Raw genomic sequence first — 26,593 nt, 5'->3', positions numbered from 1 at the left:
AAGATGTGTTGTTTAAACTTTTGTTTAATATAATAATATAAATATAATACATAATAATTAGACATATAACATATATAAGAAAATATATATATAAAAAAATATATAATAATCATAAAAATGATCATAAAGTAGTAAATGTATTCTTTTGTCTCCAGTGAGAGCGGCTGTAAAAACCACAACACCCCTTTATTTCCTGGAGAACCACGTGATCTAAACCCGTGCTCTGATTTGTTAACCGCCCTGTCAATCATCCTGGAGGGGCGTGTCCAGACGGGAGTTTGTGGCAGCAGGCAGGAGGCTCCGCTGAACACTGAGGAGGAGAAACAGCCGCAAAATGTCTTCAGTGCCTGACGGGAAGAAACTTATCCGCAGCCCGAGCGGCCTCCGCATGGTGCCGGAGAACGGCGCCTTCAACAGCCCCTTCTCCCTGGACGAGCCGCAGTGGGTCCCGGATAAAGAGGTGACACGGGCGGGGAGGAGGGCGGTGGTGGTGGGGGGGATTTGTTTGACAGCGAGAAGCTACCAGCGCCGCGCGAGAAGCTAGCTAGCGTAATAAACTGAGCGCTTCCGGTTGACGTTTTCAAAGTAAAACTCGAGAGTTAATTAGTTCAACGTTTATTTATTTTCTTTATCTTTTGATTTGTTTTGCACCAGTAGCAAGATTTTTAAACGCAAACACAGTTGGTTTAGCTTTAGCTATGTTTCTCACTTAAAATTTAACATTGGAGTCTTATAAATTAAACTTAATTTCTCCCAAATGCCGTAAACCTCTCATAACGTTCAACAATCTGTTACAGGTGAATTTTTTGGTTTGGTTATAAATTAATATACTTATTTTTGTCAGCCTTTAGATAATAATGAAATAACGAATATAAAACAGCAAAAGTACATAATTAAGTAATTAAGTAAATGTCCATCCGTCTAAACACATACTAAATATACAGTTTAAAAGCTGATGTTTACAGCACAGTTATATTGTTAAGCATTATTATTTATAATTAATTATTTTAACAAATCCAACAAAAAAAAAAAAAGAAAGAATTTCTTATTCTCTTGTTGTTGTTGGCGGTTTCGCGCTTTTATTTTTTAAGTCAAATATCTCCACATCCGGTCTCCCCCTGCTAGCTGCGGCGGGTTCGACGCTGCCTCGGACGTCGCAGTTGGCCCCTGGACTGGGCGTAGCAGGCTGTCGCGGCTAGCCTGGCAGCTAACGGGGCATGTCGGCTAAGCCCCGTTAGCTAGAACTGTGTGTCAGACAACATTTACCGGCGGTTCACATCGTTAAAAATGACACTTTACTCCCTTTGTTGTGTTTGTTAGCTAGCAGCTAGCTTGTCTTGTTTGGCTAACTAGCTGCTATGCTAGCTTGTTTTGTCAAAGTACAGGAGGAGGCTCAGAAAGACAAACACTGAGTCTGAAACTCTGACAGTTAATCATTTATCATCTGATCTGTGGCCAGGATGAAGCTGTAAACAGTGGAAGCGAAAGAAAAACATCAATGTTAGTTTTAAAAAGTTATAAAAAGTTAGAGTTTACAAGCTGTAAGCAGTAAAATAATGATTTATATGTTGTCTGATTGTTAAAAATCCAACAAAACAGTTCTCTTTAATTGATCTTCTGGAAAAAGGCTGCAAGCACAGCAACTAAAAGTTATTAATGATTAGTCATTTATGTGTTTACTGTGTAATTTCTTATGACATACTGTTGCAGAGGCTGAATTCGTCCAGCTCAGCATGTTGTGTAATTTCCTGTTTTTCCTCTTTCTTTTTTTCCGTTTTCTTTTTCCAGTGCCCAAGATGCATGCAGTGTGACACCAAGTTTGACTTCATCAGAAGAAAGGTCGGTTCTGTTTCTGGCAGCGCAACAAATTGCAGCTTTATCTGCAAAAAAGAGACGAATGGACAGAGACGATCCTCAGCTGTTTGTCTGAAACCTGAGAGGATTTTATTTTTATTAGGTTGTTGGCATTAAAACACACCAAGGCCTCTGCAGTGACATTTCTTTCCATCAAAACAACACCATAAACCTGCTGCTCAGCCCTCGTCTGTGTCCAAATGTTTATTAATTGTGATTTGCTTGAAAATAATTATAGTTTATAGTTAAATCGGCTCAAGAAAGTTTTTAAATTGTCTGAGCTGGCTGTGGAGAAGAAAACTTAACTTTTATAACTGAGAAGTGAATCTCTGAATAGACACGTGTTCCATAAAATGTTGAATCAGCATTGATCACTTCCCGCTTGTGTAGAAGTTTTATGGTTCTTCCTGATTCCTTAAACGTGCAGTAAAGTGACCGGATGTCCACTGCTTTGAAAACGTGACCAGCATATCACTGCAAGAATGTCTGACTATAAACTTTTATCAGACAGTACGATCGTTTAACCTGAACCTGGCATCAGATCAGTTCTCCTCCAGCCTCCGTTATAACTGACTGCTTGTGTTTCTCCTGCAGCACCACTGTCGGCGGTGCGGCCGCTGCTTCTGTGACAAATGCTGCAGTAAGAAGGTGGCGCTGCCTCGCATGTGCTTCGTCGACCCGGTGCGTCAGTGCGCCGAGTGCAGCCTGGTCTCCCAGAAAGAGTCCGAGTTCTACGACAGGCAGCTCAAAGTTCTTCTGGCAGGTGAGAAGCTTGGATTTAAGCTTGATACGCACTGAAATGAGAATTATTTGTTTTCGCTCCTAGGGCTACAAGAGCAAAGTTCGTTCTGGCCAGGTCATTTATACGTCACGAGAAACTCAAGTGCCAAACTCTGGGGAAGTCCTCATAGACCCCTCCTACTGCAGCATATGTCGTTTTGACGACTGTGTCTCACAGAGTGGCCGCTAGCATTTCCACTTTACCGCATTAAAGCACGCCCAACTTCCAATTTCTGACCAATCACAGAATAATTGCTGGACACCACACGAGAAAAATGTTCTGCCTGGTTTGATGTGTCCAGAACAAGCTGTGAGAACAAACTTCTCGCTTCTTGCTGAGTATGTAACAGCCTTTAATCTTGAAGACTACAGAGTTTTAAACAGATTAGATTTTAAAGCTCAGTGTGGCGTCTCTAGCAGAAGCGATGTTTTCTTTTTAGATCATTAAAAACATTAAAAGAAAAATCTGGCTCCTCCACAACACGTGTTTCCTGAAGTGTTGAAGCTCAGCGTGGCGTCTCTGACCGTCTCCATCTTGCCGGTGTCTGACTTCACCTAACTACCAGCTAGAATAAACTGGTCCAATAGGTGGAGCGTGAGTGGAGCTGAGGCTAAAGACTGAAACCAGGATTGTCTTAGTGTATTTGAGAACCAAGGAGGAAAACTTTGTTCCTCCATAAATGTTTTATCTCACCGTCACATTCACTCTCCTTTTCCACAGAGGAATCAGAAATACGATTAAATAATCATTTCTGAATTAATCTATCTGAGTGTCTTCCTCCCGTCCTGATAATCCATTGTGTCGTAGTTGAGTGTGGGTCAGCATGAGGCTATAAATACTCGGCCTCTTAATGAAAAATCCATTAGCAGCCCGGAGCCTGGCTGAATGTCTGCAGCCTGTCGGGGCCTCGTGCCTCATTCATGGTGGAATTATCAATTATCAGGACGAAGAAGACGACGGATGACACATTTAACTTCCTGTTGCTCAACAGATCGTATGTTTAATGGTTTAATAACTGCTCCTTGTCTCTGTTTAATGTTCTGTTTCCAGGAGGCACCTTCGTCGCCACTTTGGGGACGTCAGAGAAGTCTGAAACGATGATGTGTCGCCTCTCCAACAACCACAGGTCAGCTGCTTCTTAAACCATATTTATGACATTTACAGTTAAATAATAATAACAATGAATTATCTAAATAATCTAAACCCCAGGTACCTGTTCCTGGACGGTGAGAGTCACTTTGAGATCGAGTTGTCTCGGATCTCCAGCATGCAGATCTTAACAGACGGGACGAGTCCAGGAGGTGAGTCTGATTATTCTATTTTTTTACTCTCTTTATTTTCTCTTGAGATGTCGTCACTAACCAGCTGAGAAGTTTCTTGATTAACGCTGAGATCTGTTTGTTTTTTATTTCTGAACTAACGCTCCTCCTCCTCTTCCTCCTCCTCCTCCTCGTCCTCCTCCTCCTCCTCCTCTCTGCTGCTTTGACTCCGCTGGCCCGGCTCAGAGAATGACATTCACACTTACACCAGTCTGCTGGACAGTCACTGTTTCTCTGAAGGTTAGCTTCGGTTCGCTGCCGTCAGTCGCTCTTCGTCGTCGCTTCATCAGGCTCCACCTTCCCTTCATCTGGTCTCTCTGGGTTTACGTCCGTTTGCATGAAATGAAACTTCTGACGCTTTCCTGCTTCATTTGGTCCCAAAACCAACAAATATCAGAAAGTTATTGACGACATTAAACTGTCAGGATGATTGTGTTTCGTCGATTAGTCAGTTGGTCCTTCTCGTAATACTAGCTCCCCATAGCTTCCTAGCCTCTAAGCTAACAGTAGCTCTTCCTAGCTTCCTAGCCTCCCAGCTAACAGTAGCTCTTCCTATCTTCCTAGCCTCCCAGCTAACAGTAGCTCTTCCTAGCTTCCTAGCCTCCCAGCTAACAGTAGCTCTTCCTAGCTTCCTAGCCTCCCAGCTAATAGTAGCTCTTCCTAGCTTCCTAGCCTCCCAGCTAACAGTAGCTCTTCCTATCTTCCTAGCCTTCCAGCTAACAGTAGCTCTTCCAATCTTCCTAGCCTCCCAGCTAATAGTAGGTCTTCCTAGCTTCCTAACCTCAAAGCTAACAGTAACACCTCCTAACCTCCCAGCTAATGGTAGCTCTCTCCAGCTTCCTAACCTCTCAGCTAATAGTAGCTCTTCCTAGCTTCATAGCCTTCCAGCTAACAGTAGCTCTTCCTAGCTTCCTAGCCTTCCAGCTAACAGTAGCTCTTCCTAGCTTCCTAGCCTTCCAGCTAATAGTAGCTCTTTCTAGCTTCCTAGCCTTCCAGCTAACAGTAGCTCTTCCTAGCTTCCTAGCCTTCCAGCTAACAGTAGCTCTTCCTAGATTCCTAGCCTTCCAGCTAACAGTAGCTCTTCCTAGCTTCCTAGCCTTCCAGCTAACAGTAGCTCTTTCTAGCTTCCTAGCCTTCCAGCTAACAGTAGCTCTTCCTAGCTTCCTAGCCTTCCAGCTAACAGTAGCTCTTCCTAGCTTCCTAGCCTTCCAGCTAACAGTAGCTCTTTCTAGCTTCCTAGCCTTCCAGCTAATAGTAGCTCTTCCTAGCTTCCTAGCCTTCCAGCTAACAGTAGCTCTTTCTAGCTTCCTAGCCTTCCAGCTGACAGTAACTCTTTCTAGCTTCCTAGCCTCCCAGCTAACTAGCTAGCTCTTCCTGTTTCCTCTCTTTAAATGATGAATCCAGACTGCTGCCACCTGCTGGTATGAAGAGTTATTTCCTCTCAGGTGCGGAACGTACTGTCTGTACCAGCCGGTCGTTGGCTGTAGTCTTCGTTCCTCCGCTCATGTATCTCTGGTAGATCATTGCCAACTTGTTATTTAAAAAAACTTCCACATATGAACATGATGATTGTAGTTAATCATTAAGAAAAGTCCAATAAAAGTTGATGTTGTTGTTTTTGGGACACTGGACCTCGTTGCATGTCTTCATATGTTTCCTGAACGCAGCATGAAAACATTTCACTGTCTCATTGTGTGCAGCTCGTTTAGTTATTGCTTCATTTTATTGCTGTGTTTCTGTTTGTTTCATCTGTTTGAATCATTCTTTAACAGGACGTCACTGATCAGGGGAGGAAATGATTTTGCTCAGTTTTACTTTGTTTGACTGATCCACACCCTTTCCCTTCTTTATTTACCATTTAACTTCATGTTTGTTATTCCATTAAAAAGCAGCAGGGACAGGAAACTTTATTTGTTCAGCAGTTTTAATAGCGTTTACAGAAGTGACAGTGCAGCAAAGTAAACCAGCTTTGAGATGACTTTTCCATTCTCCCTGTCTGCTTTCATTAGACTAAATTATGTCTCCTTTTCCTTTCTGGTTTGTTAAATCCATCTTTTGTTACCTGTGGGTGTAGGGGGGACATCGCGGGCCAGCGGTATGCTCCTCCATTACAAACCCATGGGCTCCCAGGACCCCCAGCAGCTCCGCATGGAGGCGGTGGATGACAAGAAGGTGGCCTCGTTGTGGTTGGCTGCAATGCACAAGGTACAAGAAACAGCTCATATCAGGTTTCCTCCTAAACACATAGGATAATATCATGAGAGGGTAAACCCTGGTTGTTTTTGGCGTAAATTAAAACTCGTTTTCGTTAAAGGCGGCCAAGCTGCTGTACGAAGCCCGGGACCAGTGACGACCCGGATCGGCCTCCAGGTGGCAGCACACACCCAAGTGTTTCGTACCCGTCCCGGCGGGCTTTGGTATCGTTTTGGATTTTCTTAACGCCAGTCCTGAATCCTCTTCTCCGTCTGATTCCTCATCGGTTCTTGATACCAGTTCTTATCATGGTGATTTTTGCAAGAAACGTTTCTATAAAACAAAGAAAACACTTTATTACCTCTATAACCAGTACTTTGTACATAATGTTTACCGCTAGTAGGCTCAGCTGATCTTTGTTGTTATTTTTCTTTAATCCTTTATTTGATTTAAAGCATTAATCAGGAAACGCAGCGTTTAATTTTACACATTAATTCTGTTGGGTTTTTTTGTTACCCCACAAAAAAAACAAGTTGAAATTTGATTTTAATTCAAAAACAACAAAATTATTTTATACGCTGCGGTTTTCAGTCATGAGACACTTTATAGTTTACTATAGGTCGGCTAAAACAGAACCAAGTATGGACTCAGAGATCTTCCAGGTAGATTGTTGTCACCAGACGGTTAAAGAACAAATCCACCTTAAAACCCTTTAACACAGAAGAGATGCAGCTATTTGTGATTTTACTTTGCATTTCAGGACCCTTTTCTGTTGCTTTAATTTCTGGTAATCCCATAAAATAGAGAGACTATAACTAGAAAAATAGGTGAATACAAGTCAAGAGATCAGGAGTAGACAAAAAAAATGGAGGTTTACAACTAAAACTTCTCTTTTTCTGCAAAAACAAGCAGCAGATATTTTATGAGAGATTCTTTAATCAAAATATGAAAAGAGTGAAGAAGATATGTTTACATGATCAGAGATTAACTGTTTACATGGACAAGTCTGCTGGAAAAAGGACAGAAGAAGAAGAAGAAGAAGTGTTTACCTCCAACCCTTGAGTTGATTCGGTAGAAGAAGACAACCAAGATGTCTCCACGTCTCTTATTGGGGTTATTAGTGGAATTACTGGTACTTATGTGAACTGTGAGATGTTAGCTAGTGGAACATTTAGCAGCTTAAAAGTCAGATGTTTACCTCAGGCTGTGGTGGAGACCAAAAACTGAGCCACAAGAGAGAAAACGGTGGTTTAAATTAAAGGTGAGGACACATCACTTCCTCCATGTGGCCTAAAGTCTTGATTCAAATTATTTTAAAGGCACAGTTAACTCATACACATTCTGTAATTGTAGTTTGAGGAATCAGGAAGTGATCAGAGCAGCAGAAACGTTGTGGAAAGCAAGCAGCGTCTGAAGTGCAGCTATAGTAAAAGATTCTAACCAGCAGAGGGCAGTAAGACGCCGTCTCGCATCAAAACTGGCAACTTTGTGTTTGGAGCAGGGCTGAAAGGCATTCTGGGAAATGTAGGAGTCTCCCACCGCAGCAGAAGCAACAGAACGGTTCCTGGGATGCAAAGAAAACGTCGCAGATTTATCGGTTTTGTACGAAAGTGACGTTATACGGTGGATTTGTGCTTTAAAAGACTTGTGACCTTCTTTTGTTTCGTTTAAATCCTTCAGGCCTCGACGTCTGAGGAGATTCAGACTATTCACTGATTCTAGTGAAGCATAAACGCATAAATAAATACTTTGAGTGTAGTTTCATGTATTGGAAGTTTTGTACGAGCTATTTTGTTAAATATCTTCAACGCGAGGCCTGGGCGTACTTTTTAAAGCTGAAGCTCTAGTTTGTTTTGTAACACAGTTGTTAATGTTTGTCCTTCACTCTAAGGCCTAAACGGAGTCGGATATTTCAATTTTTTAGATTTGTGTTCAGAGAAAAACAAAAACAAAGGAAAGAAGAAAAAATAATATAATCTTCACTTCCTTTGCAGCCAAATGATCCCCTGGTCAGTATTTACTAAAAGTGAAACAGGCTTCTGAAAGTTTGTGCCTCTTTTGTGTTTATTGTTTTACACCGATCAGCCATAACATTATGACCACTACAACAACCCTGACCTGTGGAGGCCTGGGCTCCTCCAGAGCTCTGAAGGTGTGGAGCTGTGGTATCTGGAACCGGGACGTTAGCAGCAGATCCTTTAAAGTCCTGCTTTAGGTGGAGCCTCCATGAATTTGGACTTGTTTTTATCCAGAACGTCCCACAGATTCTGGACTGGACTGAGATCTGATTGAGGTCAAGTCAACAACTTGAACTCCAGCTATTATCCTGTTCTCCCAGAAGAACGTTGCTCTAAGCATCACTCTGTCTTCAGACCAGAACCACCTTCTTCCTCCATGTCTCCCTGGTCCAGGTCTGATGTGTCCATTGTAGGAGCTTCCATTGGAGGTCAGAGGTCAGCATGGACGCCCTGACTGGTCTGAGATCCACTGAGTGTTCTGACTCCTTTCTATTAGAACCAGCATCAACTTCTTCAGCAGAACCACACGGGTCAGACTCAATGATCTCTGGTTCTTGTACTTCCTTGGATCACTGTTGACCTCTTCTTCTTTCTCGTCTTCCTCCTTATCCTTCTTCCCCTACTTAATGTCTGGTTCTTCTCCTTCCTTGGACGGCGCTGACCACTGCAGACGAGGAACACCCCACAAGAGATGTTCTGATCTCTCAAATTCTTCCATTTGAACATTTTTCCTGCTTCCTTCCTGGTCATAATATTATGGCTGATTGGTTTAAGTTGCCTCCTGATGATTTTAAGAGGATTTTCTGTATTTAAGAGGAACAAACTGGAAGAACACGCCACCGTATTCGTCTTTTAATTGAATCTGTGTTTTTATTTTTTGCTCCGACTTTGTTCCCACAAGTTTTAAAACTAAAAACATTTTTATATTTATTGGAATTTAAGTAAATTATTCGTGAGATTTGGACTCACAGATTTTTTTCAAGTGTTCAGATGCAGCAGAAAGCCCCTAAAATATATTTAATGAAAACTGTATTTCGCTTGCTGAACATTTATAAACGTAAAGTAGAAGCTTCAGTTCCAGACTCGACGCTACCTTTAGCTCAGAAGTGTCATTGACTTTATTAAATCCGCCGCCGTCTGTTCGTCTTCCTTCTTTTCTTGAAGCTTGAAGAATTAAAAGTCGTTTCGTGAAGAGCTGGTCGACCATAAACTTTATTTTTATACGCTGCTCACCGAAGAGTTGAAATCACTAGTTGTCGTTTGGTCGGAGACGGAGGAGAAGATGTTGATGTTTGTGGTCACACTTTCTTTTATTCCCGTTGAACAGCTGTTTGTGATGAAGACGGATGTGAGGGGCTGCACAGACGCCAACGTGAAATTATATAAATATATATATTTTTTATTATTTACTCCTTTATTTCTTCCATTTCTGTCTGTCGTCTTCACATCTGGCTTCACGTCGGATCTAAAAACATTTGGTTTTAGTAAATGTGTTCTCACTGTGCAGCCCCTTCATTTAAACTATATTCAGAAGTTTCTATTGTAAGTTTGCACTACATGTAAAATCACCAAGTTATTATTCAGTCAGTGTTTTTCCCCACTGCTTCATTTATTCGCTGAACATGCTGCGACCTTCTGTTGAGAATAAAACCAAGTGTTTATACATTTGTTGAAGTGTTCGGTTGTTTGTGTTTCCTGCATCGAGAGGAAAAAATTAAAAATGTAAAGGTGACAGAAACAAGAATCTTCTTACAGACTTACTGTACCTGTACTAGTATTATTAATATAAAATATTAATAATTGTTTTATTTAAAAGAGAAATAGGTGTTTTTCATGCAGAGGTCATTTTAAATGGTTTTAATTATTATAATTCATCCTGTCAGAACAGAAAGCTTTAAAACAATATTTAAAGTTTCATATATGGTGGAAAAAAATCTGCAAAATAAATAAATAAAATGCACAATTCAGGTGATTCCTCTGATGTGGCTGCTATAATGATGTCCCATAGCTTTTATTTATTTAAATTGTTTTAACTACATCCCTGCGTTCATAGTGAAACACAAATACATGCAATACAAATGTAAATTTATTTTATTTCATTAAAATATTTAATTATTGTACTATGTTAAACTCTAATGACGTTGATGAACCTTAGCGTTTATCTATTTTATTTTATTTTATTTTTAAACTACATTTCTGCATCTATTGTTCCACACAAACTTACATAAATATATGTATACATTTTATTTTATTTTATTTAAATATTTATTTTATTTTTAAACTACATTTCTGCATTTTAATTTAATTATTTTTATTTTTATTCGCCATGTTCATTTAAAAAATAGAACGGAAGAAGCGCCATTACATAAATGGGTGGTTCTGTCGTCAGTAAAAAATCTTTGTATCTACTATATTTCATGCGGAGATAATATTAAACCAAACTATATAAACTTTAAATCATATAACATATTTTAATTGTTAAAAACTGTCCCCTCTGTGGCAGAATCATTGACATTAATTAATTATATCGACACCTCGACCCCCCCGCTGGCAGGAGTTGGTTTGGTCCGGGTCTCCCCAGCATCAGACGCACATGTCGGGTGTGTTGTGAGCGGATTTCTCGGTGTTGCAGCATTTATTGAAGCTCTCCGCCTCTGTCCGGCTCTGTCACGCTGCCGTTGACGCCCCACGGGAGGCAGACACGATCAGAAAACACGAAACCGTCTCAGAAAATAAGAAATAATCAACTGGAACCGGATTTGTGGCTGGGAAACACTCAAAAAGCTGACACGGCGTTGAGCTCCGTGGACAAATAAGAAATAATCAACTGGAACCGGATTTGTGGCTGGGAAACACTCAAAAAGCTGACACGGCGTTGAGCTCCGTGGACTGCTGCTGCTGCTGTGACCAGACTCAAGGTATGAACCCACTCTCTATCTGCGTGTCTGTGTTAAACTGTCACTTATTAGTGTGGTTTAATTTCCACGTGACTTTCATGTTGGAGCCGGTTAGCATCGTTAGCTCCTCCAGCTGTCAGCGGCTCCATGTGAGCGGACCAGACTCCTGCTGCTGAGAAAAGCTGGAAACTTCTCTCAGTTATAATTAAACCTGGACGACGCGAGTAAAAGACAGAGTTCACAGGCTTTTATAGTTTAAGTTTCGTCTGTTTAATTGTTAGCATTGTTGCTAGCAGAGAGGAAAAACGCTGAGTTAGCCGGCGGCTGCAGAGCAGTGCCACGTAGCTAGCAGGCTAACAGAGGAGACAGGGACAGAGACAGGGACAGAGACAGGGACAGGGACAGGGACAGAGTGGAGATGGAAACGAGACGACAAACTGAACATTAACACAAACACCACCTTTACATCCTCTATTACAAGTTAAACTACACAACTGTTGTCATTGACATGGGCGGAGCAAAATCCCAGGGGGGCCCTGGGCTGAAGTTTGTTTTTGGGGCCCCCCTTGATAGAAAACTAAACGGAGAGACTCTAAATCCACAAATAGATGTGAAACGTACAAAAAGAAAAGAAGGTAACGCATCTAAAGAGACGTAGAGAACGTCAAAGTATATTGAAGTACAGCAGTACATGGTACACTGAAGTACTTTTCTTTCATTTCGTCTCATAAAACAAAAAAGGTATCACGGGGGTCTTTATAAAATGTCTCTAACGTTTGCTCCTTAAAATAAATAAATAAATAATGGAGCTAGGAACACAACAACCGTGGCAGAGATAGTCAAAAATGTCACTTTTTGAGAGCGTAAAAATGACGAGCGGACTAAAAAAAAATGTTTTTGACCAAATGAATTCACTTGGAAATTACCTCTAGATGGCATTTATTCATGAGCATTACACTAAATAAGAATTACATGCAAATTCCAGGACCGCGTAGCTAGCTCCAGTATCAAAGAATAAATATGCGTAGCTAGCGATCGCTAAAGTAAAACTAGCTTTAGTTGTGTTTTATTCACTTGTTAGATTATCCAGGCGTGTGACAGGATGATAGCTGCTCACGGTAAGTTATTACGATTGTCTGATTTAATACACAAACACTAAAATAAACAGATTGGAGAGGGGACGCACTCCTACCTTCGATGATGTAAGTAAACAGACTGCAGGTACCCAAGGACCCACGCAACTCAGACAGCAGCAACGCAACGAAAATCACGTCACGGCAACAATCGCACAGGTGAAAATCACCCGACGTTAGTGTTCTAGGGTTAATAAGACACGAACAGACCATAAACAGACACAGAATGAGAAGGTAACATCCTCCATTATAAGTTGAAGTACACAAGTGTTGTCACTGTCACACAAAGAAACCTGATGGAGACACAAAATGTCCACAAAGAGACACTGAATCGAGAAACCAAACCACAACTAAATGACGAAAAACATCCACAAAAACATTTAAAATGACCTAAAAGAGACAGAGAATGAGTTAAAGTACCCAAGTGTTGTCATTCACATGGGCGGACTAACTTCCCAGGGGGGCCCGGGGCTGAAGTTTGTTGTTTGGGGGGGGGGGGGGGGGGCCTGAGTGAAAACTGAATGGAAGTATTGGAAAGTGATGCCAAACATCGACAAAGTAAAACATTATGTCGTGAAAAAAAAAAAGATGCCAACTGACTCCAGATTACAGCTAAGTGATGAAAAATTTCCAAAGACATGAGCGGAACTACCGATAAGAGACGTTAATGGATCAAAAAGAAACGGAAAATTACTTCAAACTAAAAGAAAATGTACAAACTTGAGATGCACAAAGTCCACAAAGATGCCGAGATAGAGACACATAATTACAGCTAAGTGATGTAAAATGTCAGAAGGCATGGGTGAAATGATCTAAAAGGGACATTAATGGACCACAGAGCTCCAGAAAACGTCCTTAAAGAGGCAAAATGTGATGCTAAATAAACAATAAGAGACTAAATGTCCTTAAAGGGACACAAATTGACCAAACTGAGATACTAACAGTCCAGGAAGAGACGCAAAATGTCCTGAAAGACGTCTAGAATAACGAGGAGAAGACAAGAAATGACAATAAATCAAAGGAAAATGTCCACAGAGATCATCAGAGACATTTAAATGACGATATAAGACAGAATAATAATCGAATTATACAAAATGACTAAAATGAAATGCAGAACTACTACTGTCTTACCCTAGACATCAGAGACACATTAAATGTACACAATGATGCACGAAAGAGACGTTAAATGATCAAATAAAGACAAAAAGACTCAAAAGGGTTAAAAAGGAGACATGTCTTTTGTTTTTATTTCCCATCAGGCTTTGTGGCGGGCGGAGTGGCACCATGAGCTCCAAGGTGTGCAAGAACTGCGGCGGCTCGGACATCGACGTCGACCAGGCTCGTGGAGATGCCGTCTGCATGTCCTGCGGCTCCGTCCTGGAGGACAACATCATCGTGTCCGAGGTGGAGTTCATGGAGTCGGGAGGCGGAGGGTCGCTGGCGGTCGGACAGTTCGTCTCGTCAGAAGGTGAGAACGCCGAAGCCACCGTGAACAACAGAGAGAAGATAAATGTCATCTGAAACCGCTGAAAGAAAACCCCATTCAGAACTTGCCTGAGAATTATAAGGATTTTAGGTTTTTCTTCAGTTTCACACCAGCTGATGATAATTTATTTGTGCGTCCACTATTTCATTATTAAGGAGCTGTTAATGGTTAATTCATCTTATTTTAATGACAAAAAAATGAAATAGATCAAGGTTCATATTTATGGAAAGAAAGCGACCACATAGAGACACAAATTGACGTAAAATGACTTAAAGAGATGGATTTAGAGAATCATGACTCTTATGTAACATCTGTCTGTGTGTTAATGTGAGTGTTGGTTTATCTCTGAACATTTATCTCCAGATTATTTAATCTCTGACCTTCAGCCTCCAGGATGTTTTCACGTCTGCGCCACATTTATTCTCAGTGCTGTAGTTCTCCTGTCCGTCCACCAGGGGGCGCTGCTGGCTCACATGACGTTAGAATAAAGTTTATCAGGTTTTCCTTCTTTTCTCAGTTTTATGTCTTTACAAAGTGAATTTCTTTATTGGACACTGAACTAATTTATAAGATTAAATAATTCAGTTAATGAAATTCTAGTTGTTTTGCAGGTTTGTCAGCTGTTGAAATCCTTGATTGTTGAGCAAGATTAATTTAAAGCTAATTTAATTAGTTTATTTAATTATAAAATATTAGTTTTCAGAAAAGTAATTGTGATTTTAAAAACATTAAAGTACACTGAAGGCTTTTTTTAACATTTACTAGAAACTAAGAAGGAAGGAGGATGAGAAAGATGGAGGGAGGAGGTGAAGAGAGAGAGGGAGAGAGGGAAGGAAGGATGGATGAGGGAGAGAAGGAAGGAAGGATGAGGGTGAGAAGGAGGGAGGGAGGGAAGGAAGGATCAAGGAGAGAGGAGGGAGGGAAGGAAGGATGAAAAAGAGAAGGAGGGAGGGAAGGAAGGATGAAAAAGAGAAGAAGGGATGAGAGAGAAGGAGGGAGGGAGGGAAGGAAGGAGGATGAGGGAGAGAAGGAGGGAGAGGGAGGGAAGGAAGGAAGGATGAAAAAGAGAAGACGGGATGAGGAAGGAAGGAAGGAAGGAGGATGAGGGAGAGAAGGAGGGAGGGAGGGAAGGAAGGATGAAAAAGAGAAGAAGGGATGAGGAAGGAAGGAAGGAAGGAAGAGGGAGAGAAGGAGGGAGGGGAGGGAGAGAAGGAAGGAAGGAGGATGAGGGAGAGAAGGAGGGAGGATAGGAAGGATGGGAGAGGGTGAAAAGGATGGGGGGAGGGAGGGAAGGATGAGGGAGAGAGGAAGAGGGAGAGAAGGAAGGAATGAATGATAAGGGAGAGAAGGAAGGATGAGGGAGAGAAGGAAGGAAGGATGGATGGATGGATGGATGGATGGATGGATGAGGGAGAGAAAGGGAACAGGGGAAGGAGGGAGGGAGGTATGGTAGAGAAGTTAAAGGAGGAGGAGAGAACTTTGAACAATAGATCAATATGTTGATCTGCAGGAATCAATAAAACTCAACGTTTAGTTTGGTCCAACGTCCACATCTGTCTCTCTGTCTCAACATCTGTCTCTCTGTCTCAACATCTGTCTCAACATCTGTCTCTGTCTCAACATCTGTCTCTCTGTCCTGCAGGTGGAGCCAAACTTCCGTCTTTTGGAGATACTCACCTGTCTGGGATGGGGAGAGAGTCCAGAGCTCAGACGCTGCAGAGAGGTGAGTGACCAGCGGAGGGCGCCACCGTCCTTCATCAGAGTCAACAGGAGCCTGGTGTCTTTGTGTCTCTGTCTCTGTGTGTCTCAGTGTGTCTCTGTGTGTCCTCGGGCTCTCGCTGGCTCAGGACGAGAGCTGCAGAAACAAACAAACAAACAAACAAACAAACAAACTGCTCTGCTCGGTCCTGGCCGGCGGACCTGATGGAGAACCAGGAACAGCTGGTTACCGCGGCGACAACCGTCTGCTCAGCTGATGGCGTCTGGGAGTCGGACGCTGAGTAACGTTCAGTCAAAGCGACGCGTTGTCATCGTCCATCGTCTTTACTACTGACTGAAGCTGATTATCACTGAATGAGAGGGAGGGAGGGAGGAAAGAGGGAATGAATGAATGAAGGAAGGAAGGAACGAAGGAAGGAACGACGAGTGAGGGAAGGAAAGAGGAGTTGGAGAAAGTAAGCATGGAAGAGTGAGAGGAGTGAAGGAAGACGTAAGGGGATGGCAGGAAAAAAGAGAGGGAGGGAAGGAAGGAAGGAAAATAAGGAAGGACGAGTGAGGGAAAGAAAAGAAGGGTTAGAGGAAGGAAGGTAGGAGGGATGGGTAAGGAAGGAAAATAAGGAAGAATGAGGGAAGAGAAGTATGGATGAAAGAGTTGGAGAAAGGAAGTATGAGTGAGAGGAAGAAAAGAAGGAAGCAAGAAAGGGGGAGGGAAGAGAGGAAAGAAAGAAAAGGAGGGAGGAAGAGTGAGGATGGAAGGAAGAGTTGGAGAAAGGAAGCAAGGAGGAGTGAGGGAAAGGAAAGAAGGAAGAGAGAGGAATGAGGCAAGGGATAGAAGGCAGGAAGACGGAAGAATAAGGGTCAGGAACGAAGGAAAATAAGGAGGGATGAGTAAAAAAGGAAAAGAAGGAAGAATGAGGGAAGGAGGGAGGGACGAAGGGAAGGAAGAAAAACTGAAAGAGTTGGAGAAAGGAAAGACGAGTGAGAGAAAGAGGGAGGGAGGGAGAGAGAGAAGAATTGGTAAAGGAAACAAGGGTGAATGGAAGGAAAACTGAAGCCAGAATATCGTGGAAAGGGGAGCTGCCATCTTTTTTTTTTTGTGACATCATTTGTATACTTGAACTTGGCCCCGCCCACTTTGCATCTTTAAATCTTTTTTCCCATCTTTCATATGTCTGTTGCTGCTGCTGCCACTAGAGGGCAACGAAGGTCTTTGTTTGATAAGCTCCAGAAGTGTTGCCCCTGCCTTTGAGGAAAGAGCCAGGCTGGATGCCCCCCCTCCCCTCCCAGTGTTTATGCTAAGCTAAGCTAACCAGCTGCTGGTGTAGTTTAATATTTACCGTACAGAGCATAGTATTGGTCTTTTGAAATATTTCCAAGAAGCTGAAGAGCTTCTCCAGGGATCAGTGACTAAAAGTTGTGTGTTGTTGTTTGTGTATCCTTGTAATGCTTTAAATGTGTGTGGGGAGATTTATGACCGTCTGAGTCTCTGAGAGAGAAGCAACTCTTCTTCCTTCTATCCTCCAGAAACATTCCCCAGCGGCCGTCTGCTCCTCCTCCTCCTCTTCCTCCCCACCGACTGATTCATGTCTGGGAGCACAAACCCACCTCCTCCTGTATTTGTGTTGGACAATAATGAATCACCAGTCCCTCATGTGTCATGGTGTGCTGCAGCGTAGGCGCGATGGCTGGAATCTAAATGAAGTTTTAAATGAGGAGAGATTTTACTATAGGATACCTGCAGAGGAAGGATGGAGGGATGATAGATTTATGAAGGAAGGAAGGAAGGAAGGAAGGAAGAAAAGTGATAGTAAAGGTAAGAGTGAGGAAAGAAGGAAGAAGTGAGAGGAAGGAAGGAAAAGTGCAGATGGAATGAAGGAAAGGTGAGAGGAAGGAATGAAGGAAAGGTGAGAGGAAGGAAGGAAGGAAGGAAAGGTGAGAGGAAGAGAGGAAATGTGAGAGGAAGGAATGAAGGAAAGGTGAGAGGAAGGAAGGAAGGAAGGAAGGAAAGGTGAGAGGAAGAGAGGAAATGTGAGAGGAAGGAATGAAGGAAAGGTGAGAGGAAGGAAGGAAGGAAGGAAGGAAGGAAAGGTGAGAGGAAGAGAGGAAAGAATGAAGGAAAGGTGAGAGGAAGGAAGGAAGGAAGGAAGGAAAGGTGAGAGGAAGAGAGGAAATAAGAGAGGAAATGTGAGAGGAAGGAATGAAGGAAAGGTGAGAGGAAGAGAGGAAATGTGAGAGGAAGGAATGAAGGAAAGGTGAGAGGAAGGAAGGAAGGAAGGAAGGAAGGAAAGGTGAGAGGAAGAGAGGAAATGTGAGAGGAAGGAATGAAGGAAAGGTGAGAGGAAGAGAGGAAATGTGAGAGGAAGGAATGAAGGAAAGGTGAGAGGAAGGAAGGAAGGAAGGAAGGAAGGAAAGGTGAGAGGAAGAGAGGAAAGAATGAAGGAAAGGTGAGAGGAAGGAAGGAAGGAAGGAAAGGTGAGAGGAAAGAAGGAAGGAAAGGTGAGAGGAAGAGAGGAAAGGAGGGAGGAAGGAAGGAAGGAAGGAAAGGTGAGAGGAAGGAAGGAAAGGTGAGAGGAAGGAAGGAAAGGTGAGAGGAAAGAAGGAATGAAGTAAAGGTGAGAGGAAGAGAGGAAAGGAATGAAGGAAAGGTAAGAGTGAGGAAAGAAGGAAGGAATGAAGGAAAGGTGAGTGGAAGGAAGGAAGGAAAGGTGAGAGGAAGAGGAAAGAAGGAATGAAGGAAAGGTGAGAGGAAGGAAGGAAGGAATGAAGGAAAGGTGAGAGGAAAGAAGGAATGAAGGAAAGAAGAGAGGAAGGAAGGAATGAAGGAAAGGTGAGAGGAATGAAGGAATGAAGGAAATGTGAGAGGAAGGAAGGAATGAAGGAAAGGTGAGAGGAAGAGGAAAGAAGGAATGAAGGAAAGGTGAGAGGAAGGAAGGAATGAAGGAATGAAGGAAAGGTGAGAGGAAAGAAGGAATAAAGGAAGGAAGGAATGAAGGAAAGGCGAGAGGAAGGAAGGAATGAAGGAAAGGTGAGAGGAAGGAAGGAATGAAGGAAAGGTGAGAGGAAGGAAGGAATGAAGGAAAGGTGAGGAAGAGGAAGGAAGGAATGAAGGAAAGGTGAGAGGAAGGAAGGAATGAAGGAAAGGTGAGAGGAAGGAAGGAATGAATGAATTGAAGGGTGAGAGGAAGAGCAAAGAAGGAATGAAGGAAAGGTGAGAGGAAGGAAGGAATGAAGGAAAGGTGAGAGGAAGGAAGGAATGAAGGAAAGGTGAGAGGAAGGAAGGAATGAAGGAAAGGTGAGAGGAAGGAAGGAATGAAGGAAGGGTGAGAGGAAGAGGAAAGACAGAAGGAATGAAAGAAAAGGGAAGGAAAAGTGGAAGGAAGGAAGGAAATGTGAGGAGAAAGAAGGAAAAGTGAGAGATGGAAGAAAGGACAAGTGAGAAGGAATAATCATACGTTGAGTATCCAGTTCCTCTAAAGTCAACAAGATAAAGCTGCTGCTGATGCAGCTCCTCTTCTTCAGGTCTCACATCATACCTGCTGTTTGTTTACCACATGAAGACGCTCTGATGCTGAACTCGTCCACATCAGCTGGCGTGTTGTACTCCACATTTTTGGGTCTTCTTTTTCTTTTTAAACCACATCCAGGTGTATTTATAGCTCCCTGCATGGTTGCCTCAGACGTATATGTAAATGTCACGCTCCTTCAGGGTGTCCCAGTTTCTCTTAAATGTTACGTGGTGTTATTTATGTATCTTAAGAGGCTACGATTAAGGATTCAGCTGCTGTTTTGGAGGTTTGAGAGTCAAGTAAAGGCCAGTGAAATTACTTTTTTTTTAAAAAGCTGTGCAGAAGAGCCCTAATTACAGCTGCAGCACTAGTCTTTGCCCTACTTATTATCTGTGACACAGGCTATGAAGGAAATAAGAGAGCAGTTGTGTTTCTGTCTGTGTTCAGTTCAAATATACACAACCTTGCAAGAAATGAATCATTAATTTGCGTTTTAAAACACTTAAATATGTGATCTTAAAGGTCATTCGTGCCAAAAGGAAAAATTATTTCAAATTGCTCATTAAGCTTTACAAATAGCACAAAGTAGACGGCCATCTTGGAAGCTTGGAAATGGAAGCTACTGAAATCTGCTAAGCTAACTATCTTTGTCTTCACGATGGAGCTTTTTTTTCTCTATTCATTTATATCAAATTAAATAAAGTTAAAATACAAAATACTGTAATTAATATAGTCTATTAAACAAGTGCAGCTTTATAAATTGCACAATGGAGGCAGCCATGTTGTTTGAAAAACCTTTTTTGGAATTATTACTAAACAAAGACAAAGTTCAGGGCAGATTAAGACCTTTTTTTCACAATAACAAGTCATGAATCATCAAATAAAACTGTCACAGGGAGTGTTTGTCAAAACCTTGAACTTCTGACCTGCGCTCTTTGGAGTTTGGGATTGAGAAGTTTGATTCTGAAGTCCAGACTCTGGAGGACGGGGGGGGCACATGACGGCCAAAGACACTGGAACACATCCTGGTATTTGGACTGAACTTGGTCAGATGCGTATTTTGAATTGGAAAAGTTCTTAGGCAGCGACTGATGACATTTCACAACAACAGAACAACGCACACTGATGAACGCCCAGTGTCTAAATTCACAACTAACACTGCTAGCATGAAATAGCTGATTAGTATCAACCTGTGCCAAAGCGTTCTAGTTGGAACTCGTCCTGTTCAGTGTTTGTTATTTGAGAGCAACTATTATAGATTTAGGACAAATAATCGTACAGGTAGCGCCCTCCTTTAAATTATTATAAGCTCTCTGTCTGGGCACACACTGGAGCTGTTGTGATTACACTGTTGGCATCTTAAGCCATTGAGCCACAAAAGACGCCACGTTACTGCATACATAATTGTTTGGATTAAAGGGAGGATTATTCAAAGTACAAAAAAAATAGGTGGAGACCTTAACACAGGATTATTTACAATTTAAAAAGAAAATATATTTTCTCTCTCTGAATCTGTGTTTACTTCAGTATTGTAGTAAAAGAGAAGCCAGATCAACTCCACCTCCTGCAATATCAACAGATGGCAATAGATCCAATAGATGAAATCAGACACACCCAGTAATGAAATGAAATGGCAGGTTATCAGAGTCATATCAAGTCTAGACTTAGTTCAGAACTGTTCTACTAGAATTATTTCGTTAGTGTACCTAATGAACTGGCCGGTGAGTGTACCCACCAGCTGGCTGTCGTCTTCTTTGACGTCGGTTTAGTGCGTTCGTACCTTAAGACTCATAACGCGTGAGGTGTTAAAACCACAAAGCACGGGTCCAGATGTGGTTGAACGATAATGATGATTCTGTGTGTGTCAGTCTTGACACTCTGACGTTGGCTTGTAGCTGGTTTCTCCTCCAGCGTGACGAGACAAGATGAGCTCGGCGTCTCACATTCCCAGACATCGCACTCAGTTCAGTGGGTCGCACACATCTGGTCGTGAGGACGTGTTGAGCTCATCTCAGGTCTTGAACCAACACACACTCAGACTTTCCACTCATATACTGCTTTCACTAGCTTCTAACCGAGCTGTTGCCTTTACTCTAAATGCTTGACAGGTTTTAACCTTGAAAATAAAAAAAGTTGTGGGACTCAGAAATATGTCCTCACATTGTAGGTAATCCCACAGGCTTAAGCCCCCACAATGTTTTGTCAACAAGAACGCGCACACACACACACACACACTCTGCAGCTGAATGCCAGTAATTATAAGCTCCGCCTGCTCTTACATTTGAACCGGTTTGCGTTGCTGTGAGGACACGTGTTTTTTTGTGTGCTTGCGTGTAACGATGTAGTTACACAGGCTTGTGTCGGCACATGTACATTTGCACACGTTGTGAAGAATTAAACCCTCACGCTTGTCTGCAGATGTGTGTGTGTCCTGACATGCTTGTAGAGGTTTGTTTGCTTCTATGATACTAAAAGTACTGACACACAGACTGTAAAAAAAAAGTGGATGCCGTGACAGCTCCTCTAAAGTGAAGCCAAAGCATGTGGGGCGCCCCCTGTGGCTGGCTGCGGTATAGGTCATAAGCGCTGCCCCCTCCATGTTAGTGAATGGGCCAAACTAAAAGTACAGTGTTGCCATTGACAACTGCCCCTTGAAATAGTCCCGTATGTGATGTGACCAGGACTCCTTTTATCACAGCTTACACCATCATGTTTAGAAGTTTTATTTATTCAAGAGGCTTTGTAAACTGCATTTACTTGTTTGCTGAAAGTGGTCTGTTATTGGATGCTGGAATCACTGCTCCTGTTCACAGCGGTAAATTGACCTGCTTCTGTTTGTGTGTCCTCAGCGAGACTGCACATCAACACTCTGGGTCAGCAGCTGCAGATGAACCGGCATTGTCTGGACACGGCCCTCAACTTCTACAAGATGGCGCTCACCAAACACCTGACCCGCGGCCGCAAGTCCGCCCACGTCATCGCCGCCTGCATCTACTTGGTCTGCCGCACAGAGGGCACGCCACGTATCCTTCCAGTTCATTTCCACGGGCTACTGCCACTATTGATAATTCAAAAAGGAGAAAGTGCACGAGCCACTATTAGCGAATTGTGCGAAGGGCCCATCGGAGGAGGTTCAGGGATCTGGTGAGGATGCCTTTTGGGCGCCTCCCATTGAAAGCCTACCAAGGACAGCCATCTGGAAGGAGGCTCCGGGGTAGAGACAGAATTTTCTGGAAGCATTACATATTTTAAGTAGCTGGGGAACGCCTTGAGATTCTTCATGAGGAACCTAGAAAATGTTGCTAGGGAGAAGGACGTCTGGAATACCATGCCATACTATTAGCGTATTGGCACCACAAATACTCAAACTGTAAATTTGTGCAGAGATCCAGTCAGTCCAGTCCAGCCAGTTGTGTTGTTATTTAAGAAACTTGAATGACAACTGTCAAGTTCATAAAGTTCATAAAACTACCGCCGTTAGCAAAAAGGCCGCCCTTGGTGATTCATTGCTGTGTTTACTTTCAGTCAGGCTTGAAAAAAGACATTTACATTGTATTTGTGCAAAACAGCAATTGTAAGTGCAAAGTAAGCATAACATGGAGCCACAATAACCAAACTGATGTGAAAATTGTTGGTTAAAATAAACTGTAATTGTCCTTTAAAGCATGTAGAGTTACAGTTAGCAAGTGTTGTGACAAAAAGGGGAGGCTAACTGTAATAACGGAGCAGGAGTTCAGCATTCGTTGTGATGTGAATTTGCAAACCACATCTTAAACTATTGGAGGGCGGCGGCCTTAAAATCATCGGGTCACTTTTGATGAGTGTTTCATAATCAGCTAACGGCGGCTGATAAAAGTTGAGATTGATGTGTCGTCGTTGGGATGATGGGACATTTTAAGGTTCATCCTTTTTTAATAAGCAGAGCAGCTCTTTGTTTTTTTTTTGTGCTCGATGCTTCTGACTCACTTCGCCTCTGAGGATGATTGTGTTATGTAACCGTAGCGCAGTTCAGCCGGGACAGGTTTACCTAATGAATAAAGAGGCGAGCGGGGTGTAATGCCTTCCTGCTGCATTGTTGACTGGGCCTTTTGTGTTTGTGAACGTTTGGGGGAGTGAATCCGGGGTAAAAATAGCTCCTCGCTCGCTTCCTTTTCCACAGCTGGCTGAGTCTGTAATGTCGTTGACAGCGTTGTATCAGGGACAAAGACAAAAGGGAACACCCATCTAACCTGGAGTTGAATTTAACGAGGACCAACCACGCAGAACACGATCTGACACATCATTCATGTGTCCCCCCACTTTCTCCGCCTTTTTCTAGCTTATTACATTTATTTTTCCCTTCCTCTCCACAAGATCCTAAAAACGTGTCTATTTATATTTTAATTCAAACTGTCTGAGCATAATTTATTGTGCCAGCCGACCATCAGCTTGGTGCCTTTAAATTACTTTAAACGTTAATCAATTTAGATACATTTTAAATTGATTAACGTTCCCAACGGAGAGTAACGTAGTTATACATTTGAACTAAAACAAAATAATTAGAATTAAATAGTCTATAGTTTGTAAGACCGGGAAGCTAGGAAGAGCAAATGTGAGTTGAAAGCAAGTAAACAGGTAGGGCTACTACTAGCACTGAGGCTAAGAAGCTAGGAAGAGTTACTATTAGCTGGGAAGCTAGAAATCAAGAAGAGCTGCTACTTGGAGGCTAAGAAACTGAAAGAGCTACTGTTAGCTGGTGAAGCTTGGAAGTTGGGAAGAGCTACTGTTAGCTTGGAGGCTAGAAATCAAGAGGAACTACTGTTAGCTGGGAAGCTAGGAAGCAAAGAAGAGCTACTGTTAGCCGGGGAGCTTAGAAGTTAGGAAGAGCTACTGTTAGCTGGGAGGCTAAGAAGCAAAGAAGAACTACTGTTAGCTTGGAGGCTAGAAATCAGGAAGAACTACTGTTAGCTTGGAGGCTGGGAAGCAAAGAAGAGCTACTATTAGCTCAGATGCTAAGAAAGCTAGGAAGAGCTACTGTTTGCTAGGAAGCTAGGAAGAGCATTAGCCGTCTAATCCCTCAAACCTGGAGTTGAATTTAATAGCACAATACAACCTGACAGATCATTCATGTGTCCCTATAGCTTATCTTTCTCCACCTTTTCCTAGCTTTTTACATTTATTTATTTTCCCCTTCATATTTTAAAAGATCCAAAAAGCAGTTTACTTGAAGTGGCTTGATGATAAACCAAATATAAACTTTGAGTTTTTCAAATTACTTCGATAAGGTGTCAAAAAATGTCAGTATAATGTAAATTATATTTTATTATATTTTATTATTATCTCTTTATTATTAACCTTAACTAGTGGTTAGTTATTGATTGACGCTGCAGGTTTCAGATGCTAAAAGCACCTTTTAAAGTTTCTCCTGTGAACTAACGTTAGCCATTACCTGCTCCGTGCTGCACGGCGGTCCAGGAGATTTCCTCTCAGCCGCATTGAGGATCTAATTTTAAAACCACGAGCATTAATCTGCTGCTCCTCCGCTCTACCAGCAGGTTTATGCAGCAGGGATTTGCTCTTATTCAGCCATAAGGGCATTAGTGAGGTTCAACACTAGTGATGTTGGGTGATGAGGACTGACTCACAGCCCGTTCATCCCAGAGGTGACGGATGAACTGAGGTCAAAGAAAATGGGAAAAACTATGAGGGATTTTATTTCTGATGAGTAAAACATTATTGCTAGAGAAACGGAAGTTATTTTTCTTGGCAAAAATGTTCACAAAACTTTACCTGGAGCTGATATGAGTCATCTTGAAAAGTTTAAATGAACATCTGTCAAAGCCTTTTTTAGTATAAAGTGTCGTCTTAATGTCCCTCTGGAGCCGCTCGACAGAACAAAAACACAATTTTATACAAAATTTTATATTAAAAAGACAGATAGTCTTTTATTTAAGCAGCTCAAATGTCTGAGGAATCGTATCTGCTTTTCATTTTGAACAAAACAAGGTGTGTGGATTTTGTTCCCCCCGTCACTTAGACCTCATTAAAAAGAAATTTATTCATGGCCAGGATTCGCTGGAGGAATAATTACGTCCGGTTTGGATGTTTGCACCTGGCCGACTTGAGAAATTGTGAAGCAATCCTTCAAATCTTAATATCCTTCCTGTTGCACCAGATAAGGTGTAGGTGTTTTTTTTATTTTCTCTGGTGGACCCAGATGTGCTGAAGGACCTGCTGCTGTTTATTTTCCTGATTAAGGGACTCGTCTGTGATCTCCAGACGGCGTGTGCTGGGATTATCTTTTCCATTTCATCTGCACCGGTGCTAATTCCATTGTGAGCCCCTTTTTTTATTTTATTTTTCCTCCAGAGGAGCCTCACTAATCCACCCTGGCAGGTGCACCTGTCGCCACGGAGACGCTGTCACCACGGCGACCGGCATGCCCAGGCCTGCCTGGCACCGGGGAGGATGGGATGACCAGAGGCTGATGATCCAGACAAGCGTGTTTTTGTGCTTTTTTGCGAGGCCGTCTGCTCAGTTATTTCAGTTCATTACTGAGGGAACGCCAGAGCCAACTGAGCATGTGCAAAGCTAGAAAATCAGGAAGTCCGCAGGTGTTTTAAACGTCTTTAAAAGGAAGGAAGACACCAAACCAATGTCAAAGAACAAAAGGCAACGAAGGCCGACTTGGACGTCTCCTGTGTCCAAACTTTTTAACTTGAACACACCACAAAGACTCCAGCCGATAATCAGCTATTTCTAATTAGCTTGGAGGCTAGAAAGCTAGGAACTACTACTATTGGCTGGGAGGCTAGGATGCTAGGAAGAGCTACTATTAGCCGGGAGGCTTGGAAGCTAGGAGAGATACTATTGGCTGGGAGGCTAAGATGCTAGGAAGAGCTACTATTAGCTGGGAGGCTAGGAAGCTAGGGAGAGATACTATTGGCTGGGAGGCAAGGATGCTAGGAAGAGCTATTAGCTGGGAGGCTAGAAAGTTAGGAAGAACTATTAGCCGGGAGGCTAGGATGCTAGGGAGATATACTATTGGCTGGGAGGCAAGGATGCTAGGAAGAACTACAATTAGCTGTGAGGTATAATGCTAGGAAGAACTACTATTAGCTGGCAGGCTAGGATGCTATGAAGAACTACTATTAGCTGTGAGATATAATGCTAGGAAGAACTACTATTAGCTGGGAAGCTAGGATGCTAGGAAGAACTACTATTAGCTGGGAGGCTAAGCTGCTAGGAAGAGCTACTATTAGCTGGGAGGCTAGGATGCTAGGAGGAGCTACTATTAGCTGGGAGGCTAGGATGCAAGGAAGACGTATTATTAGCTGGGAGGCTAAGTTGCTAGGAGGGAGCTACTAGCTCGGAGACTTGGATGTGCTACTTTTAGCTTGGAAGCTAGGTATCTGCAAAGAGCTACTGTTACCTGGAAAGCTAGAAAGCTAATAGCTAATTGAAACTTGTGTTTTTCATTTTGCTGCAGTATAAAGAACGAAAACATTAAGAAAACAGGACAAAAATATTAGATATTAAATGTTTTTTTTTTTTTTTTGTCGTCCATCTTCATGTCCAGTCTACTATTTGTTGTTGTTTTGAGATGTGTTATTTTCCTGTTATTTGTTCTCTGCTCAGCTTCTTCTTCCCTTTGGGTTTAGTTGCCTTGACTGTTTTTCTCAGACATGCTCCTGGATCTCAGCGACCT

At 42.4% G+C, this 26,593-nt stretch overlaps 2 protein-coding genes across 3 annotated transcripts in view; both read left to right on the top strand.

Moving 5' to 3' along the window:
* Positions 1 to 272: 272 nt before the first annotated feature.
* On the top strand, positions 273 to 9,833 carry zfyve21 (zinc finger, FYVE domain containing 21). Of its 2 annotated transcripts, XM_084568577.1 has the most exons (8): positions 273 to 460; positions 1,789 to 1,839; positions 2,449 to 2,617; positions 3,686 to 3,761; positions 3,845 to 3,936; positions 4,141 to 4,194; positions 6,029 to 6,159; positions 6,269 to 9,833. In XM_084568577.1, exons 1-8 carry the CDS (start codon positions 335 to 337, stop codon positions 6,302 to 6,304), a joined length of 735 nt encoding a protein of 244 aa, XP_084424703.1. In that variant the 5' UTR covers positions 273 to 334; the 3' UTR covers positions 6,305 to 9,833. The 2 variants fall into 2 exon arrangements, with proteins under 2 accessions (XP_084424703.1, XP_084424704.1); XM_084568578.1 differs by lacking the exon at positions 4,141 to 4,194.
* Positions 9,834 to 10,988: 1,155 nt separating this feature from the next.
* Positions 10,989 to 26,593, top strand: part of brf1a (BRF1 general transcription factor IIIB subunit a) — an 88,171-nt gene continuing 72,566 nt past the window's right edge. Inside the window, exons 1-4 of the mRNA XM_084568579.1 lie at positions 10,989 to 11,083; positions 13,455 to 13,663; positions 15,324 to 15,404; positions 21,756 to 21,929. Of these exons, the coding sequence (XP_084424705.1) occupies positions 13,480 to 13,663; positions 15,324 to 15,404; positions 21,756 to 21,929 (439 nt within the window). The 5' untranslated portion in view covers positions 10,989 to 11,083; positions 13,455 to 13,479. The remainder of the gene's footprint in view (positions 11,084 to 13,454; positions 13,664 to 15,323; positions 15,405 to 21,755; positions 21,930 to 26,593) is intronic.

Source organism: Chelon labrosus (assembly GCF_963514085.1).
Source record: "Chelon labrosus genome assembly, chromosome: 20".
Classification (NCBI taxonomy): domain Eukaryota; kingdom Metazoa; phylum Chordata; class Actinopteri; order Mugiliformes; family Mugilidae; genus Chelon; species Chelon labrosus.
Note: the sequence above shows the minus strand (reverse complement) of the source record. Positions and strands in the feature narration are given on the sequence as shown.

Coding starts and splice junctions, on each gene's coding strand:
- zfyve21 (XM_084568577.1), top strand. CDS start 335: ATGTCTTCAGTGCCTGACGGGAAGAAACTTATCCGCAGCCCGAGCGGC. Junction 3,937..4,140: donor AGACGGGACGAGTCCAGGAG/GTGAGTCTGATT, acceptor GGCCCGGCTCAG/AGAATGACATTCACACTTAC. Junction 6,160..6,268: donor GGTTGGCTGCAATGCACAAG/GTACAAGAAACA, acceptor TTTTCGTTAAAG/GCGGCCAAGCTGCTGTACGA.